At 28.6% G+C, this 19,883-nt stretch overlaps 1 protein-coding gene across 1 annotated transcript; it reads right to left on the reverse strand.

Moving 5' to 3' along the window:
- Window positions 1-9,692: 9,692 nt before the first annotated feature.
- LOC18598819 (Calcium-binding EF-hand family protein) lies at window positions 9,693-10,887 on the reverse strand. The gene has a single exon (XM_018122322.2). The coding sequence runs from the start codon at window positions 10,701-10,703 to the stop codon at window positions 10,011-10,013; it is 693 nt and encodes a 230-aa protein (XP_017977811.1). The 5' UTR covers window positions 10,704-10,887; the 3' UTR covers window positions 9,693-10,010.
- Between the last annotated feature and the right edge of the window lie 8,996 nt (window positions 10,888-19,883).

Here is a 19,883-nt window from a genome sequence, read left to right on the forward strand (position 1 = left end):
GAGAAAGGGATTGTTTGTCTCTCGTCATACACCCAATTCACATTTAAAAAAAAAAAATTAATATATACAATATGCCGCAACCACTGCTGGGTGTGTTGGAGTTGTCGTATTCCCTGCGTTTCCTAGCAACATCCACAATATGGACAAAAAATACTAAAGTTACAAGTCTAATTCCACCGCCTATTCTTACTCAATCATAAGAGAGTCCAGAAGAGAGAGAGTTGTTTTTTTTTTTCCTTTCTTATGTGAAAGCGACTTTCGTGAAAGGCCAAGGAAGTTTCCTGGAAAGTTACCAAGCATAATAAAGGTCTCAACCATGACAACTAACATTGGAAGCAAAATGTGGCCTTGGTTAATTACCCTTTTGTCCAACAAGATTATTTTAATACCGACCAAGAAAAATTAATATAAATAACAACGATTGATTGATTGATTGGTAAAATGGTTTTTTCTAATAGCAATCTATGTTCAATTCAAATCTTAAATCTTAAATTTTGGCAGTACCCTATTTACGTGTTTCATGATGAGAGAGATAATTTTTTTTATCTGTGTCTTAACGTGAGGTTGAAGTAATTTATTATTTCGAACTTTCAATGATAATTACACAAAAGAATTCGTATGAATATCCGTCAAGAAATGCCATTTGTCAGATTCATTATCGATTTGAGAAAGGAAAACAGAAGAAGATGGTGATGTTTGGTGTGTTTGTAGAATGAGTCCTATGCATGTTGCTGTCATATACACTACATCTTATCAATTTAATGATCGCAAAAAGAGAAAAAAAAATCTGCTCAATTTCCAAACAAGAATGGCCATGTTCCTTTCCCTCACTCCACGCCAAAACCGCCCAATTTCCATGACTTGTAACCTTCCAACAAATCTAAGCCTAGCTTTATTTCTATGATTCTTGACATTACTGATACATGATTATTATCATCTTTTTTTCATGTATCAGCTTACTTTGAGCCATTTGATCTTTGATCTTTCAATCAATACGAAAACAAAAGAACAGGATTAAATTTATGGGGTCAGAAATACATTTTAGAGCGCTAATGAGATCAAGCTTGCACCAACGAGATACCAAGCCTATAATCATACACAATATTAAATAAATAAATGAAGTTAAGGGTCGTAATTGTTCTTAGCAGCCCTTGCAAATGCTCTTCAAAAAGAAAATGGTTCTCCGCAGCCTTCTTGTAGAAAAAAGGGTTACCGTATTAAAACTTTCTGCTGAATGTGAAACGAATGGTTGTAGTAAACCATCAATTTCTAATATGAGCGGAATGAGCCCAGTTGACACTCTAAAGCCTAGACTCGAGTCTATCTCCCATTTAAATAATATATATTGTCAAAATGTTTTTTATATTTTAAAAAGTAAAATTAACTAAAAATAATTATTTATAATAATATTTCGAATTGGGTTGAGCCGGACTCAAGCCTGAAAAGTCATCCCTAGACTTGGCTCACGAGCTTGTTCGGGTAACCCTGCTCGTGGACACCTCTAATCTAAATAGCAAAATATTATGTAATGTCTTAATTAGTTTAATTTAGTTTTAAATTTATTTACAAGTGCTATAGAATATTTGTATTTAAATTTTCACACTTATCCATTTTATATTAATATGTGAAATTCATATATACTGAAGTTTAATTTATAACTTTTATTTGTATACAAAATCTTATAAAAATGATTTTAATATTGAGACCAAAATTGATTCCGATGTCATTTCTTTTTCAAAATATGCTTAATATTCTTAACATGCTATTGTTTAACTAAAAATCAGAGACATTAGGAAAAAAGAAAAAAGAAAACGATATATTCCAACAAGAAAAAAATTATATCTAACAAAGAAAATTTTCACTTAATATACAACAAAAAATTTCTAACAAAATGAGAAGAAACTTTTTTTAATTTTAGCTTTCATTTAATCATTTTTTGTTGAAAATTTACCAACAGCTTCATTCAAAAAATTGATTTTAAATTCTCATTTATCATTCCACAAGTAAGAACTACGAATTCACCTAAACAAGGCTACCTAACTCTCTTCCCCAAATAATATATAATGAATTTGGAAACGAATATTTCCACAAAGCTCTAAATAATTCGTTTATTCCACATGCAGATACGGTAAATGAGCTGGCGTTAGGTGGAATGGTTGTGAAAGGGGCTTATATCTAAGTCATCTTTGTCAGAATATATCCCCTTGAGCATGTGTTACGCAATAAGGAACAATTTCTAAGACATTCTGTGTTTACATTAATTCTCATGACTTTTAAAATTACATAAATCAAATCAATTGTTTTACTTGGAAGATTTCAGTTTTATTTTATAAAAATAATTGCGTATTAAGACCGAAGAATCCTATGGTTATTAATTATATGTTTAGATTATTGAAAACAATGCTTGTTGCAAAGAAGATTAAGTGCCCAACATATAAAATAAAAAAAGCACTAATATATTTATGAAAAACATTTTATACTCTAATGGTAAATTTTTATAATTTGATAACATGCTTATAAGATTGTCACATAGCTATAAATTATGATTAAAAAATAAAAGTAATATATTGTTAAGAAAAATTATCTAAACACTGACCGTAAATTTTATAAACGTTATAAATAAGGTTAGAGAGTTACCTTCCAAAAAAATAAATAAATAAGGTTAGAGAGTTGACATGTGATGTGTCTCATTAAATTATATTTAAATTTAATAAATTACTTAGATATTAAATAAACTTATAATTACCATTCAACCTATTCAAAAAAAAAAAATTCATTCATATGTAATTTAATAATTTTAATCGTTAAATGGATATCTACGGTAAACTAGTTCATTAAATTTAAATGTTTCACCATCAATACTTATAATAATAATAATAATTAGACGTATATTATACTTGTAAAGGGAACAATTTTCTAATTAACGGCGCTGCTTGATTAAGATTAACCGAATAATGTGGTCAAAGTTTCTTGATTAATGAGCTTTAGTTCTTCATATTATAAGAAGAAAAATAATAGATTTCATTTATTTAAAAAAATTATGATAGGGGTGGTTTCCTACTCAATCTCGAGGAAGAGATATAATTAAAATAAAATAAAAAACAAGAGAAGAATCAAAAGGAGACACAAAAGAGGGGGAATTGAGCGTTGTTTTTGGAAGACTTTTAGTTTTTAAACAAATTCAAGCATGTTCTCCCTCTTTCGTTTGCTATTTTACTATAATAATTATAATTATTATGTATATGTATTATTTGTATGGCATGCATTATGCTACTTATAGTGACAATATTAATTTGATAATATTTTAAATACTTTATCCATTTAAATAAGACACCGATTTTCAAAGGTTGAAGACCATCTTAAAAATTCATATTTCTCCCTCCTTTCCAATGTTAATCTCTCTTCAAAGTTCAAATAGCACAAGAAAAACATTATGGCTCAAACATGAATTCTCTTTTTATAATGTTTTTTCATAAAAAATTATTTTAATATTAAAATTTTGTTTCTTCTATTTAGCACCCATGTTGTAGGATAAAATTTAGTTTTCTTTAATTGTAAAGAATTTATACTATGCTCCAAAGAGAAGTAATTTATACTAGTAAAATTTCTTTAAACAGTAATTATTAAATCTAACAATTATTGTCTTCTACAAAAAAAAAAATGCGAACATTGAAAATTGGAGTCTGTCTTTCTCTAGTATGTGTAAGATTATAAATTTTAAATGATAACATGTTTGGTTGGTTTGAAAAAAGAAAAAAGTATCCACCATGTGTTCTCTAGTGAATACTACAATTGTAATGACCAAATTAGTACTCTACAATGCACCCAAACATTTAACTTATTGATTTATACATGATTTCTTTCAAATTTCCCTTCTCAAAAAAAAAAAAAAACTAACACTCCACAATTAGGTCTTGAGAAGCACTAATTTAGTGCTCTAGTGACCGGATCTAATTGTGGGGAGCTCAATATTGTTGTAGCATTGCATCGGTCACATCTCCAATGACTAGCTAGTATAGAGGAAAGAAAAGAAGAAAAAAGGAAAGCATGAAAAGAAAGGAAAAAAATAAAATGACATTAAAATAAAAAATTATATCATAGTTTTAATTATAAATTTTTAATATTTTAATGTTTTAAAAAAATTTTGAGAAAAATAAAAATAAATGATCATATTAAAATTTTAATTATAAATGATTAATAAATTAAAATAAATATTTTTAATATTTTTAAAAAATAATACAAAATTAACTAATCACATTAAAAATTTTAATATTTTTCATAAATTATCAAACAAAATAAATATTTTAAATTTAAAATCATAAATTATAACAAAAGATATTTTTAATTTTTCACAATCTATTACTTTATTATTTCAAAATTATTTTTATCAACCAAATATCGAAATAATATCAAAATAATAATTTCATTTCATGAACCAAATTATATAATAAGTATAAATAATTATGTTTTATTATATTTCAACATAATAACTATTATATTTTTTTTTATTTCATTTCGTGAACTAAATATAAAATTTATTTTTATAAAATAATAATTTTATTTCACGTCTTTTTGATTAATCAAATGTGCGGTGTGGAGAAAAAACACATGCGAGGATTTTTGCCTTCCTTTGCGTAGGTTGAGGAAATTATTGAAAAGAAATAAAAGGGCAAAAGGACAATGCCGATAATATGATGCCTTAGAAAGGGACGGTAAAGAGCCAGCGACGAGCTACTCTCAACCATAAAGCAGGCGGACATTTAATACTAGTACTAAATATATATATATATATATATATATATATATATATATATTTATAACAAAAGTAAAAATTATTATCATTTACCCTGATAATCAAATTTAAAAAATCAATCATTAAGATTAATTAATTTTATAAAAATTATTATCATTTACCCTGATAATCATATACATGTGATAATCGATTAATTTTTACTATATCTGAAAGAATTTTAAAAGGAAAAGGGACATTGAATCTTGAATTTTATCTTCCCAAATTAAAGTTATACCTGCTAATAAATTATATTTGTTTGTAAAGTTTTTAAATCTCATTATATATATATATATATATATATATTTATGTCAAGTTACGAAATTAGTCCTTATACTTTATTAAAGTGATGGATTTAGTTTTGTACAATAATTTATAAAAATTAAGTCCCTATACTTTTTAAAATTAATAATGTCAGTCCAATAGTTAACAATATTAAAAAAATTTTATTATTTATGTTGATATGATATTTTTTTCTGATGTGGTATTGAATATAATGATGTGGTATTGATTATGTGACATTTTCTATTAATTTCACAACATTCTTTTTACTGTTTTAAATTATGGAGCACAAAAATTTAATTCTTCTCTGTCTCATAAGATTTTTTCCTAAATCCTAAAAATTTATTGGTATTTTTAATATGTTTATTTTCCAATCCTATTTAAAATTGTTAACTCACATTGGATAATTTCATGTATGTAGTTATAAATTGCATGTTAGTGCTTGGTCACGTTATATCAACACTATTATTACATCATTCGAGAAATGTTGTTTCACCATTATCATGTCATTAGATTTAATATCACATTAGCAAGAAAATACCATGTCAACATAATTAAATGCCATATCAGCATAGATAACAAAAAATTTGTAATACATTGAACCGATATCATTTTCAAGAGACATAACCATTCATATGAAAACCTGCCTATTATCTAATAGACACATTATGTCACTTTACGTGATATAACTTTTGAGTTAATGATAACTTTTCATCATGTGACATAATCTTTAATTTTGAAAATACACTAACAGATAGTAGGCTATCCCTGCTGCATCTCATTTGGCTGATAATAACTCTTCTCCACAAGCTGCCCAACTCATTGCTAAACCTCCATGTCCATTTATTGAGGAGAGCTCTGTTTTGAACATTGATATTAGCCACATTTAGACCACCAAGGTCTTTTCGAAGGCACACAGTCTGCCAGTCAACTAGCTGCATCTTCCTATTACCTTGTGCGCCACCCCAAAGAAAGCTTCTTTGTATTTTTTTCTCTAACGCCAATTGGAATAAGGAAAAGAGACTTGAAAACTATAAGAAAACTACAAAGAACTAACTTCAAAAAGGTGAGACGCCCACCAAAAGATAGAGCCATGACTTCCAAGTTGAAAGTTTGGATTCAAATATGTCCGCAACTAGCTGCCACATTTTTAGTGAATTGGATCTTCCTCTAAATGGCAGTCCTAGATAGGCACTAAGTAATCGGCCAACTATACAACAGATTTTGCTTGCCAATTCTTTAATTAGCCCTTGATCCAATCCAACATCGTAGAGACAACTTTTGTTGAGGTTAATTTTAAGACCCGAAAATAGCTTGAAAACATCTCAGAATCCTTTCAACATTCAACAAATTATAAAGAAAAGCTTTACAAACTATTACCCTATCATTGACAAATTGAAAGTGGGAAATGGTAAGCTTGTCTCTGCCAATAATGACTCCCTTTATGATATGTTCACTTTTAGCTTTATGCATTAGCATATTGAACCCCTTAACGACCAAGTTGAAGGGAAAATGTGACAATAGGCAACCTTGCCTCAGGCCTTTATTCATGCAAATTTGCTGTGAAGGGGACCCATTAATAAGAATGGAAATAAAAGCAATCGAGATACATGCACAGATCCACGCTCACCATTTCTCACCCAAACACATATACCTCATTTCCAAGTCCAAGAAACCCCATTCAACATTGTCAAAAGCCTTCTCGAAATCAATTTTGAAATCCATAATGATCTTTCTTAAGAAGATCTATTACTTCATTGGCAATAAGGCTACCATCAAGAAGTTGTCTTCCCTTAACAAAACCGAATTGATTTTCGCCGATCACCTCTCCTAAAACACTCCTTAATTTGTTTGCAAGAGTCTTGGAAATGATTTTGTAGAGATTGCTTACCAAACTAATGGGGTGGTAATCACTTATGGAGGATGGGCAGGAACGTTTTGAAACTAAGTTGATAAAAAAGGGTATTAATACATCCATCAATGCTGGCTGAATTGAAGAAGCAGGCACGATATCACCTTTAATAGTACCCCACTACTTTTTGAAAAATTGGAGATTAAATCCATCAAGATCGGGAGCCTTATTCTCGTCACAATTAGAAATTGTATAATTTGACTATGTATATACTATTCACAATTTAGCTATACATGTATAAATGGCAGAGGATAAATTAATAAATAATTTGGAAATATGCAAAAATAAAATTTTCAAATAAACTTTTTAACTTAAAAATTTGAGAAGTTGCTAAGTATTTTTCATAAGCTAGGCCCTAGCCTATAAGTTAAAATATTTGTTTGTACTCACCATTTAACTTAATATTAAATTAAGAACCTGTTTGACTTAACTTTTTTCAGCTTAAAAACTATTATAAAATTTTTATGAAAAATAATAGCTTTTAAGATTATGTTAAAACTGTTTGGTAAGTTATTTGACAAAATAAATTATATAAGTTTTAATTTTAGTTAAAATTACCATAAGGATATTCATACCATCTTCAATCACCTAATAAACCAAAGTGGAATAAGTTTACTTTAAGTTTATATACGATTTCAAATGTTAAAATAAAAAAAAATCCATATAGAAATGGAACAGCTTTTAAACTTTTTATAGTAATAATAATATTATATTTTTATTAATCTAGCAAGTAATCGAATCATAATGTTTCAATTTCCCAAAAAGAAGAGAAAAGAGGAAACGATGTATTTGACATTAAAATCATTTTTGGTAAAAAAGAGAGAAAACCTTTAGATGATACCTAAATACAACTTTAAATTTTGGATCTTCTTTTCTCTTAATTTTTTTAATATAAAAAAATCTCAGATTTTGCTATTTTATTGTTGGGTCTTCTAATTTCCCAAGAAAGAAAAGAAAAAAAAGGAAACGATGTATTTGACATTAAAATCTTTTTTGGTGAAGAAGAAAGAAAACTTTTAAATGATACTTAAATGCAACTTTGAATTTTGGGTTTTCTTTTTTTTTAATTTTTTAATTACAAAAAAATCTTAAATTTTGCTATTCTATTGTTAGGTCTTCTGTTTCCCCAAGAAAGAAAAGAAAAAAAAAGGAAACGATGTATTTGACAGTAAAATCTTTTTTTTGTGAAGAACAGATAAAACTTTTAAATAGTAACTGAATGCAGCTTTGAATTTTAGAATTTCTTTTCTCTTAATTTTTTAATTACAAAAAAACTCAGATTTTGCTATTCAATTAGTAGTCTTTGTAGAGAGAGATCTCGATTTGCATTGGAAAATGGTGATTTGCATAAAGAGGGAGAGTTACTACAAAAACGGAATAGCTTTCAAACTTTGTATAGTAGTAATAGTATTATATTTTTATTAATTTAGTAAGCAATCGGACTATAATGTTTCAATTCCCAAGAAAGAAAAGAAAGAGGAAACAAAGTATTTGATATTATAATATTTTTTGGTGAAGAAAAGAGAAAATCTTTAAATAATATCTGAATGTAGTTTTAAATTTTAAATTTTTTTTTAATCTTTATAAGAATAAAAAAAATCAAAATTTTCTATTCTATTATTAAATCTTCTAGTAAAGGATAGAAATCATGATTTGCGTTGAAAGAGAGTGATTTGCAAAAAAAAAGAGAGGAGCAATTCCTCAAGAAATAAAAGAAAATAGAAAACGATGTATTTGACGTTAAAATTCTTTTTGATGAAGAACAAAAAAAATAACACTTAAATATAGCTTTGAATTTCAAGTAATTTTTTTTTTAATCTTTATAAGAATAAAAAACTCAAATTTTGTTATTTTATTGTTAGATCTTTTGTAGAGAAAGGTAAAGGAGAGAGATCACGATTTGCGTTGAAAAATGTTTGATTTGCAAAAAGAGGAAGGGGAGATCGATTGAAAGAGAAGAATATTTGTTAAAAAAGCTAACATGTTTTTTTTTTTGAAAAAAGAAAGTTTTTTGTTAGAGCTTTTCCTTAATTTTTTTTTTAATTTGCAGAAAGAGGGTGAGTGAGATCGATTGAAAGAGGAATACTTCTTGAAAGAGCTAACATGTTTTATTTTTTATTTTAAAAAAAGTTCTTTTTGGGTTTTCTTTAAGTTTTTTTTTAATAATTAAAAAAATTTTGAACACACGAAAAATAATGCACCATCCAATGGTTAATTACTCAAATACTTGAGTACGTCTTTAAGTTCTTTTATTAATTTTGTTTTTTAAAAAAATTAATTTTTTTAAGAGTTTAAAAAATTACTTTCTTTGAAGAGTATCTCAAAATCTTATTTAACACTAGATAAGTTGAAAAAATATCAAACAAGATGCTAATATTAGTATTTTGATTGGATTATTTTTTTTTTTGTGGTAAAAGAGTAACATGCAATAGATGATGGGACCTCCATTATCAACGGTAGGAAGTTAAAATCAGAACCATAAATTCCGCTCAATCTTATCGCATTATCGACGTTGATCCATTCCATGTTATTTCTCCAAAACAATAAAAATCTGTTCAATCTTATCACAAACATTAGCCATACTTATCATCGAACTTCCCTGTAAATCACCCTTCACAATTTGCCTTCTTTACTCTTTTAGTTTTTTTCATGAATTCAATACAATTTTAAAATTAGAAAAAAAAAATTCCAGCTAAAGCACACCACAAGGGCAGAAACAGATCAGAAAGGATTTTTGTTTTCCTTCCCGTCTTTATATATATCGTACGGCAGATGAGCGCCTCTTTCTCTCTTCAGATCGACCAAGCTAAACCGTCCGATTGGTTGTCAAACCCACATTATTATCCTAATTAAACCCAGCTAGAAAAAAAAAAGTGCAGTTCAAAATAAAAACACACCCAAATCCCGAATTTAAAAATTAAAAGAAAAATATTCAGAAGGTTTCATTTAATTTTCTCCCTTAAATCAAGAGCAACTCCATGACATGATTATCAAACACACACAAAATAAAAATTCCCATAATCATGATCACCTTTGCAGCTCCATCATTCTAGCGAAGTCCTCGAAGCACACGAACCCATCTCCATTCTTATCAACACTGGCAATCATGCGCCGGCAATCCTCTAGCGTGCACCGCTCATCCCCTATAGTTTCCTTGAAGAACGCCATCAACTCCTCCGCCGTGATTTTACCATCATGATCCGTATCAAATATATCAAACGTCTCCCTCAGCTCCGGTTCACAAGCGGGTTCGTCGCAAGCCGGTACAACTACCTGGGTCATCAACGTATCCAGGCTGATGCACCCGACGCCGTCCCCATACACCTCGCTCAGCATCAACGAAACCTCTTCCCGGCTGGGCGGCTGTCTGGCGACCTTGCTAAGCAAAGCCTCGAGCTCGCTCCTCGTTATAACCCCATCGTTATCTTTGTCTATTATTTTAAACGCTTGACAAAGTTCTAGATAAAAATTAGAGGAAAAATCAGACCAGTCACCAGATGTTGCCGGCAAAACGCTGGTGGGTGTTCCCAAGTCAGCAGTAGTCGTCGAAGGGTATTGATGTCCTTTGTGGATTGAAGACGCGGAGTCTGATGAAGAAGAAGACGAAGACGTACCTGACCCGGAACTATACGATGAGGGGTCGAATTTGGAGACGATGGATCGGTCCTTTTTATTAGATCGAAAAAAACGTTTGGGACTTAGCCTGTTGATGAGCTTCATGATTTACGAAAAGAGTATGAAGAAGAAGAGAAGTAGATGAAGATGAAAGAATGACAATAATTTGGGGGGAGGATGGAGAGAAAACAAAAGAAGTTGAGGGGAAAGTGTGGAGAAGGTGGGGTGCTTAAATGCTTGGGGGCATGTAAGCTCCATTGCAACTTCCACGAAGCTTCGTCTGATGAGAAGTTTTATGAACATTTATTTATATAGGAATTTTTTTCGCTTTTTATATTCTCTTTATTTTATTTTAGTACCACAGTCAGGGGTAACTATATAATTTTCTTTTTATGGGCTGGGTTTGGATTCCCTGTGGGATTATGTAGTGAAGCATCTTTAGACTTGTACTGATTTATTATTTTCAGACAAAAATCGTCTCGCCAAGGTTAGTTTAGTATTGCAAGTTGTAGTTGATAACTTCTACATTTACATATATTAAAATATATTAAAAATTATCTCTAAATAGGTTAATTAGTTGACATATATAACTTAATTGTTTGATACATGATGGCTTAATTTGGGCTGAATTATCTGTGGGACATGTGTGGTATTTTGTTTTTTTGTTGAGAGTGTTTATTTGATTTTTTCTTATTAATGAGATTTTGGGTATTTTTTAATTAAGAGAGAGAAAATTGGAACCCTACTCTTTAGGTCGAGGGATCATGCACCAATTAATGAATTAAATATTCAGATGTAGATTTTGGATATTTTAGAAGCTATTAAAGATGGTTTTATTTACTTATGTTTACTTCAAACTATTGCTTAATAATATATATTTTTAAATAAAATATATATTTTTTGTATTAATTTATTACTTAAAAAACATATTTTTTAATATATTGCTTAATAATATAGATTTTGTTTGTTTATGGTCATTAACTACTCATTGTTGTTTTTTTTTTTATGCATGAAATTATCTATTTTTTAAGTTGATATGGTTTTTGGATTAATATCTTTGAATGCGATTGATTAGCATTACTTTATTTTGTTGTACAATTTTGATTTTTGTAGGTTTAAGATAACTTCCAATTATAATTGTTTCAAAGGTATTTTATGTCTTAATTTCATCATTTTTTGTTCATTCAAGTTTCATTATTTGGGTTCTTTATTATTTTTATTCTTATAATGTTGTTACTTCTATACAAAAATTAGAAGTCTTTCATTGAAGTTTTTAAATTCTTTCTTTGGTTTTTATCTTATATAATTAGGAATATGGTTATGCTTTTCTATTGTAGATAATAATCTATTTGCACTTTTACTCAAATTGTATCAATTATTTACTTCTTTTACCTGTTACTCATCTTATCTCATAATAAGCTTATTTTTAATTATCTTTTGAGTAAGAATATGTCCTTTGCTAGAAATATATTCTTTAATTTACTTGTTTGTCATTATTATTTTGCTATATGTTTATCTTTCAACTCATTTGATATTTTTTTTTTGTAATTACTTTTTGAATATTTAAAAATGTCACAGATAAGGGTATTTTTACAAAATATAATATTAGTTAACCATTCACTTTATAATTGTACATTATTGAAACCATATTAATAGAATATTAGCAAGTTGCAGGTTTAGTGAGTTTTAAGATTTATTTAGTTTTTCTCTTGTTTTATTTTTTATTATTCTTTTTATTAATGTTTAATTTCTTTACTGATTAATTTTACAATTGTATCTTTTTTTAAGAAAAAATTGTCATATAAGTAAATATGAACTACCTATGGTTTTTTTTAAATACATGAATTTTTTTGTTTTTTAAATTAATGTGGTTTTTGGATTAATTTTCAGGAATGTAATTGATTTGTATTGTTTTAATTTTACAAGATTTCTTTGGGTTTTTCTTTCTACAATTGTTTGTCCCTTTCTTCTTTAGTTTTTCCACTCTAGTTTTTCTCATCATTCTTTTCTTCTTCATTTTCTTTGTTTTTTTTCTTCTGTTTCTTTTTACTTTCTCAACTTATTTATCTTTGAATCAAATCTCTAATTTTTTTACTATAATTGCTATTTTTGTTTTCACTTTAAACTTTTTTGCATGTAACTAATTTATATATATTTAATTTTTCAACTTACTTTGTTTTTAAGAGAAGAAATAGCATCATTTGTGAATTTTGATTTATGTTTTCAATACGGTAATAGTTTCCAAGTTAACTCGACATATAACCATCAAAATATCTATTGATTTGAGGGTATTTATCTTTACAAATTGCAATGTAATCCATGTTTGTAAATGATACATTGGTTCACGATTTGTTTTTAGACAATTATTTTTATTATTAATTTTTTAAAAATAATTGTATAAATTCTTTAATTCATTTTAAGCAAAAATATAAATTATTTAGTTAGAATTATAATACAATAGTGTTACTTAATTAAACTATAAAATCTAATTAGATTACAATATCTAATTAGAGTTATATATATATATATATATATATATATATATATATATATATATATATATCCTAACTTAATAATTTTTCATAATACAAAGAATTTTTTTTTGTGATTTTCATTTTTTCAATTACCTACCTATTCATTTTTAGATTCCCTCTCCATTTCTTTTTAATTTTCCCTTCTGTTTCTCCTTTATTTCCCTTCTCTTTTCTTTTTGTCTTTCCCTTTTTCTCATGTCTAACTCATTTTCCTTTTTCTCACTTGGAAAATTTATTCCTCATGACAAAAATTGTATTCTCGTTTATCTTTTACATTTGCCAAATGTCAACACGTGGCTCTTATTATAGGCTAAACATGACATGTCATTGCCGTATTGGCACATCATAATTTATAATGCTTGCGGTTGATTGATTTCATATATTTTCTTATGAGTTTATTTATGCAAATATAAATTATAATTACTATGAAAAAAATTTAATATATATAATATATCATATAGCACATTTACAAAAAAAATTAATAAACAAATCAACTAAATGCACAAATCAAATCAAATCAACATAAAATTAGATGAAACAAATATATAATGGGTCATGAATTTGAGATCTAGAAATTCTAGATCATTTTTTCACTCGTTAGTTTTGATTGCACTTTTTTATAATAGACTGCACAAACTTCAGAATTGAATTTTTATTATAATTGAAATTGATTTATGCATTTAATTTCCTTGAAAAATAATAATAAGAATAGAAAAAATTGCTATTCTTTAATAGGGTACAGACTAATTGAGTACCTAGCAAAGAGAACTTAAGACCTTTTATCTTTATTTGTTTTTTTAATTAAAAAAAAACTGAAATCTTATATTTTAAACAATATACCATCTATCAATCAATTAATGAATCAAATATTTCAACATCCTTTTATCTTTATTTTCATAAAGCACAGTTTAACATTTTGTTTGGTAGCAGTTCCCATGCCTGCGAGGTGCCCCCTTTTCGTTGAAGGTCATATCTATATTTGGGGTCATCATAAAAAGAACTGAAGAAAGGTGCTTTTATAATTAAAAGTAGTCCCGCTTTTCTAATCACTTTGCAAGCGTGGGCTCAACTTGCATATAACTTCTATTATTTTTAAAATTATTTTGGTAAATTTCATATAAATCTCTTGTAAAATAAAATTTTCTCATATAATACCTTTAAGTTTTTTTCTCAAATAAACATTGTTAAACTTTTACTAAAAAGATAATCAAGTATTTATATTTGAAAACCTAATTTCTTGCATTTAAACATTAAAGCTCATTCCCGCACTTGATATAAGGAAAAATACAATTAAAACACACTTGCTGTTGCTCGTATACAGAATAAAAAAAAAAATAGATTCAGGATGGAGGTTTGGGCTCTCGGCAATCACTCAAATGCAAAATTAATTGTGATGACATTATGGTGGTTTCATGTATTTATCTCTGTTATTATTTCCAAATATTAGGCTTAATTTGTCAAATATAAAGACAATTCCTTTTTTCAATCTTTCAAAAAAAATTCCTTTTTAAAAAAAAAAAAATCAACAAAACAAAAGTTCTCTATGTTGAAATGAGCCCTATAACCAATTGAGATTAATTAAGGCTTAGTTCTAGACATACAATCATATCATTGACATTGAATGATTAAAGGTTTTCATTCATCAACAAAACATCAATTATAAAAGTTATAAGTCTATTAGATGAAGTCTATGAAATTAATACGCCTTACAAAGGAATTGTAATAGATTACAATTATGAGCTCTATGCATCAAAGCCTAACCTCTAAATGTTTTTAGTCAATGTATCATTGAAACTGGACATCAATGATTCTTAGAGATTGATACATTATATGTTCCTTACTTGAGAAATAAACAACTAGAGATGCAAAATTAGGATATAATTGGTTATAGCAGAAGTATATGAAGACAAATGAGTGGTCAAGATAAAAATCATCACCTCAAGTGATTCATAGGACATATCCTAACAGTTCTTGGTTAATATTAGCTTATTGAATCCTTGGCCAAAGGTGACTTGGAGATTATGAAAAAAGTTTTATAAATCTCTACAGAGCTAATGATCTAACCTTAAGAATGTATATGAAGATCAATAAGAGTAGACACAAAACCATTCTCTTATCATCTTTGAGATATATGATAAAGGAATGAATTACACTAATAGACTATACACTGAAAAGTTATCAAGGGATCTTTTGACTCTCTTAACAATTGGGTGGCCATGATACATTGCTAAATGCCAATTTTGTTTTATGAAATTGAATTAACTAATTTATAATTAATATCATTCATTTAAATTAATTAATTATGATTTCAATTCGATTCTATCGCCAATATGTTAGGAACTTAATGGATCACAAACAATAAATTGCATTGTGAATTAAATTTGGAGTGTGATGATTTAAGTTGGACTTAAATCATATACTAGGCCTTTTAACTTCTAAAGGACTTAATTAAAATAGTTTAGTTAAGTTTTAGGCAAATATTATAAATAATTATAATATTAAAGCCTTTATTGTAATAAAATAAAGTAAATTAATTTGATTTTAATTTAAAATGACTTAATTAAAAGGATTATAATATTGAGGCTTTAGTTGCAATTAAAGAAGTTATTTAACCAAAGTATAAATATCACTTTTAACTACTCTTCACATAGCTCTAGTTGTTAAAAAATTAAAGAAGGAGAAAAAACCTTGATAGAAAATTGTCAATAAACTCTCTAGTTGCCCCCTTGAGAGAGAATTCTTGAGAAAAAATTCACTTGTGTAGTTCGGCCATTGATTTATGAGGAAAAGGACGATTGTTGTTCACTTTGCTAGCACAAAGAGTAGTTGAAAGCTCACACCTCACTGAAAGTTTAAGTGCAACTGTATGTGAAACCATTAGAGGCTATACACTTAGGTGGCTCGGGTTTTTCACCTACTTGAAGTATGTTAAGCCTTCTTTTTTTCAAGAGGATTTGCCATTGTAAATACTACATCACTTGGCAAGGTAATATTTCTTATTACCTTTTTATTATTTTGTTTATATTAAAATCTACCAAGGTGATCCATGGGTGGCAGCATGTATATTGTTGTTTAGATTATTCAATTTTATTTTTATTCCATTACGTATGATCTAGTCACATGCCATTCCTAGCACTTTCATCACACATTAACATTAATGACAATAAACACCTTAAAATACTACTAAGACTTGGCCAAATACTACCCTATATTAAGCAAGTTAAGATCTTAAGAGCTAGCATGCAAGAATGCTCCTCTTATGGTTAGGATGAGGTCCATGGCATCCAAAAAGCTTAACAGACCATAATTAACATACCATAAATCTAAAAATTAATATCTTTTAATTTTGTAATTACGAAATATGTTAAACATATTTGATAAGGGAGCTTTAAAGATAGAATACCCAATTAGTTAAAGACTCTCAGTTGACTAAAAAGGTGATATTACATATTAATACAACAAATATAGGGCAATGAAGTTGAAGGCTCATGCCAATCACTATGTTAGGTGTCGATCCTCCATAAATTCTCAAGGCACACGAGGCAAATGGTCTTGAATGGTCATCATAGTCAAATGTTAAAGTTATTGGATTTGTTGTTGATTGTATTTAAGTATGCTTGTTGCACATCTCATACATTATAATCATGCATACATAGGTTTAAGTGAGCATATGTGAAGTCATCCAAGTCTAGGTTTGAACAAAATGGAAATTTGAGAAATAAGGAGCTTAAACTTTGATTTTTATTTTTGATTTTAAAAATACACTTGCACAAGTCCAACATGATGTCTTTAAATGAGTTTAAAAAAATTTTTGAACTCGATCATACTTAAAAATCATTTTTGGACTCTTACACAAAGTTTGAAAGTAAAAAATTCAGCATTTTTGAGCTACATAGGTGCAGATTTAAATACTTACTTCCATTAGGATTAATACCTCCACGAATAAGTATCGATACCTTTTTCGTTCATATAGATACCTACAAGACAGTAACCAAAATAAAAAGTTTTCGCAAAAGGTATCAATACCCTGATGATAAGTATTGATACCCCTATAGTGCAAAGCAGCAAAACATACCATTTTGACGTAGTTTTTAAATGTTCTTCATGCCTTTGTCTTCCAAAACCGGAATTTCCCTCTTTCATTCTCAAGAAACTCTTTCAAACCTTAAGTTTCCATAACTTAAATTCCTTCAAAACTTAAGAAATTTACATCAAATTGAAGTGAAAAATCAAGTTTTTACACATTTAATCATTGATTTTTGCACTCATATAGCCTCAAAATCCTAAAATTTCAAACTTTCTTTCAAAAACCCAAAAAATGGAAAACCTTGATCTCTCTTTTTAGGATTGATTCTGCAAATCAATCCTCATTCCTTTTAAAGGTTTTCATCAATCTAAACACTCTAATTAGTTTAGATTGCTTCAAATCCTTTTAGTTTGAAAAATTCCATCTCTTATGGCACTAAAGAAACAAAAAAACATAGCACATTAAAACTTGGCTGTTGGTTCCTATTCACAATCCAAGGAATAATTCACCTTCAAGCAGAACTTCACAACTCCATCAAAGGAGAAACGTTTTCAAAAAGACTTTGCTCAACAAAAAGTCACTCCAAGAAAGGTAATTGACTTCCATTATCATGAATCCATTAGTTTTCCATATATTGCAATCTTTGAGCAATTAGGTTGGTTTGATTCTTTGTCATGACCCGATCTTAGGTCATGACAAGCATGAGGGCCCAAAGGACATAGTCCTTGAAGCCCACGTAAGCCGTTCAAATTCACAAAATCTTATACCATTCTCATATCCACAATACATCCATAACTATCCTAAGTAAACCATTCCATTCTAAATTTCCTTACCAAAATGTACTCAACATTAGTTTCAACATATATCCTCACGATTTAATGGGTCGTCATTTACATGTACGACTCTCTATACTGTTCAAAAGTGTAAGCAAGTAAGCCCTTTAGTGGCTACATAAACACTATTAGACTTCTATCAAGTATAAAATAAAACATGACAAGACAACAGAGTGATACAAATTGGTGGGGCCCATTGAATGCCATAGTAACACCTACGACGATGATGGATAAAGGTAGAACTACTCCGCTACAATTCAGCTAATTCTTGTTTTAAAAACTAAAAACATGAATTTTAAAAAGATGAGTACAAATACTCAATGAGGGATAAGGAGGCAAATGAGCTTTAACAGAAGAGCATTTAATAAACCATGCTATTTTAGTTTAAAACCATGCAATTTTGTTTGAAAACATAAAACTATGCTTGTGCGTTCTCCAAATCCATCATATCTTATTTATAAAATGTTGATAAACTCAATTTTTGGAAAATCAAAGTCCTTATTGTTTTTTTTTTTTATTGAAAACAAGGGATAAGTATCAATACACAAAAAACAAGTCTTGAGACTTCATTCTAAATCTGTATATTTTGGTGTTTTTCTCATTTCAAAACTTTACTACACTTAGTCTGATCACACATCTAAGTAAATTATTTAAATTCCAACACGTTTATATACCTTTAAAGTAGTGAAAAGCTTACAAAAATATATTAAATAGTCCAAGCATCATAATTAAAATTTAATTCGCTAGTGGAGCAACTTAAAAAGCACAAAATGCAAACATATCACATATGATGGGTGTCCAACCCATACAGCTAGTGCATTCCAGCTTATTAACTTCAATATCACTTGTGCCATCCTCCGGCCACAAGTCTAGCGCCATTTACCCTACTTCCCCCCATTAGCTAGGGCAGTCTTATTATGCACAATAATTCGCAGAAACTATTGCTATTCCAAGTCCTCACTTAAGTGCTCCACATTAAAAACACTAGAATTTGACCTGGCAAGTTTTGCCATATGTGACCCATCACCCATACAAGCCACTAGTGATGCGGCTCGCCCAAGGCCAAATCTCATAACAGCTCTCCCTTGATGGCTTCACTTGGGAAACTTGGCCATTTCTTTTTATCTACAACACTTCTTTGCTGATGTGTCCACGTGGCACTGTCTGAAAGCTCCATCGGGGCTTCCTTTTATAGAAGGTTATAGATTTTTCCAAAAAGTTCCATATACAACATGACCAAAGAAAGTATAATCGTACCACACATAATATTTCATAAACCAACTTGATCATGGAAACCAACACTTAATATTTCTCAAACAAGTTAATAACATTTCCAATTTAAATATAATTGATGGCAAAACATACAATACAAAAGGCTCGTTTTTCACTTTGTTTTTTTTTAAAAAACATTTATCATAACATATCAAAAAAATATTGCATGCATTTATCAAAAACATTTTACATGCATATCCCTCACTTTATATGCCACTAAATCAAGGCTAAGTCACTTAACCAAGTTCTTCTAGCTAGTTGGTTTTGGTGCTTTAAGAGGGCCAAACACATACAACCAACACAATAAATGAACCCATCATTTATTTTAAGATTAGAACTTTAGCTAAATCATTTAACAACCTCTAACAATCTTTCTCTAGGTTTGGGTTCTCCCTTTCCTACCCTCATATTTTTCACACCCATTTTAACAACTTAGATTTTTCCTTAAGAGGTTTCTTCCACATACATTCTTTCAAACAAAAAACATATGTAATTTATCACTTTAACATTTTCCATCTAACCCATTCTTAGAACTAAGTTCTCTCCAACATTCGTCTCAAAACCCATACCCATTTTAATCACCCAAGTGTTTTTGGAAGTCTTACCGTGGTGAGCTTGG

This window comes from Theobroma cacao, chromosome 5 (assembly GCF_053813885.1).
Source record: "Theobroma cacao isolate CCN51 chromosome 5, ASM5381388v1, whole genome shotgun sequence".
NCBI classification, from domain to species: Eukaryota; Viridiplantae; Streptophyta; class Magnoliopsida; order Malvales; family Malvaceae; genus Theobroma; species Theobroma cacao.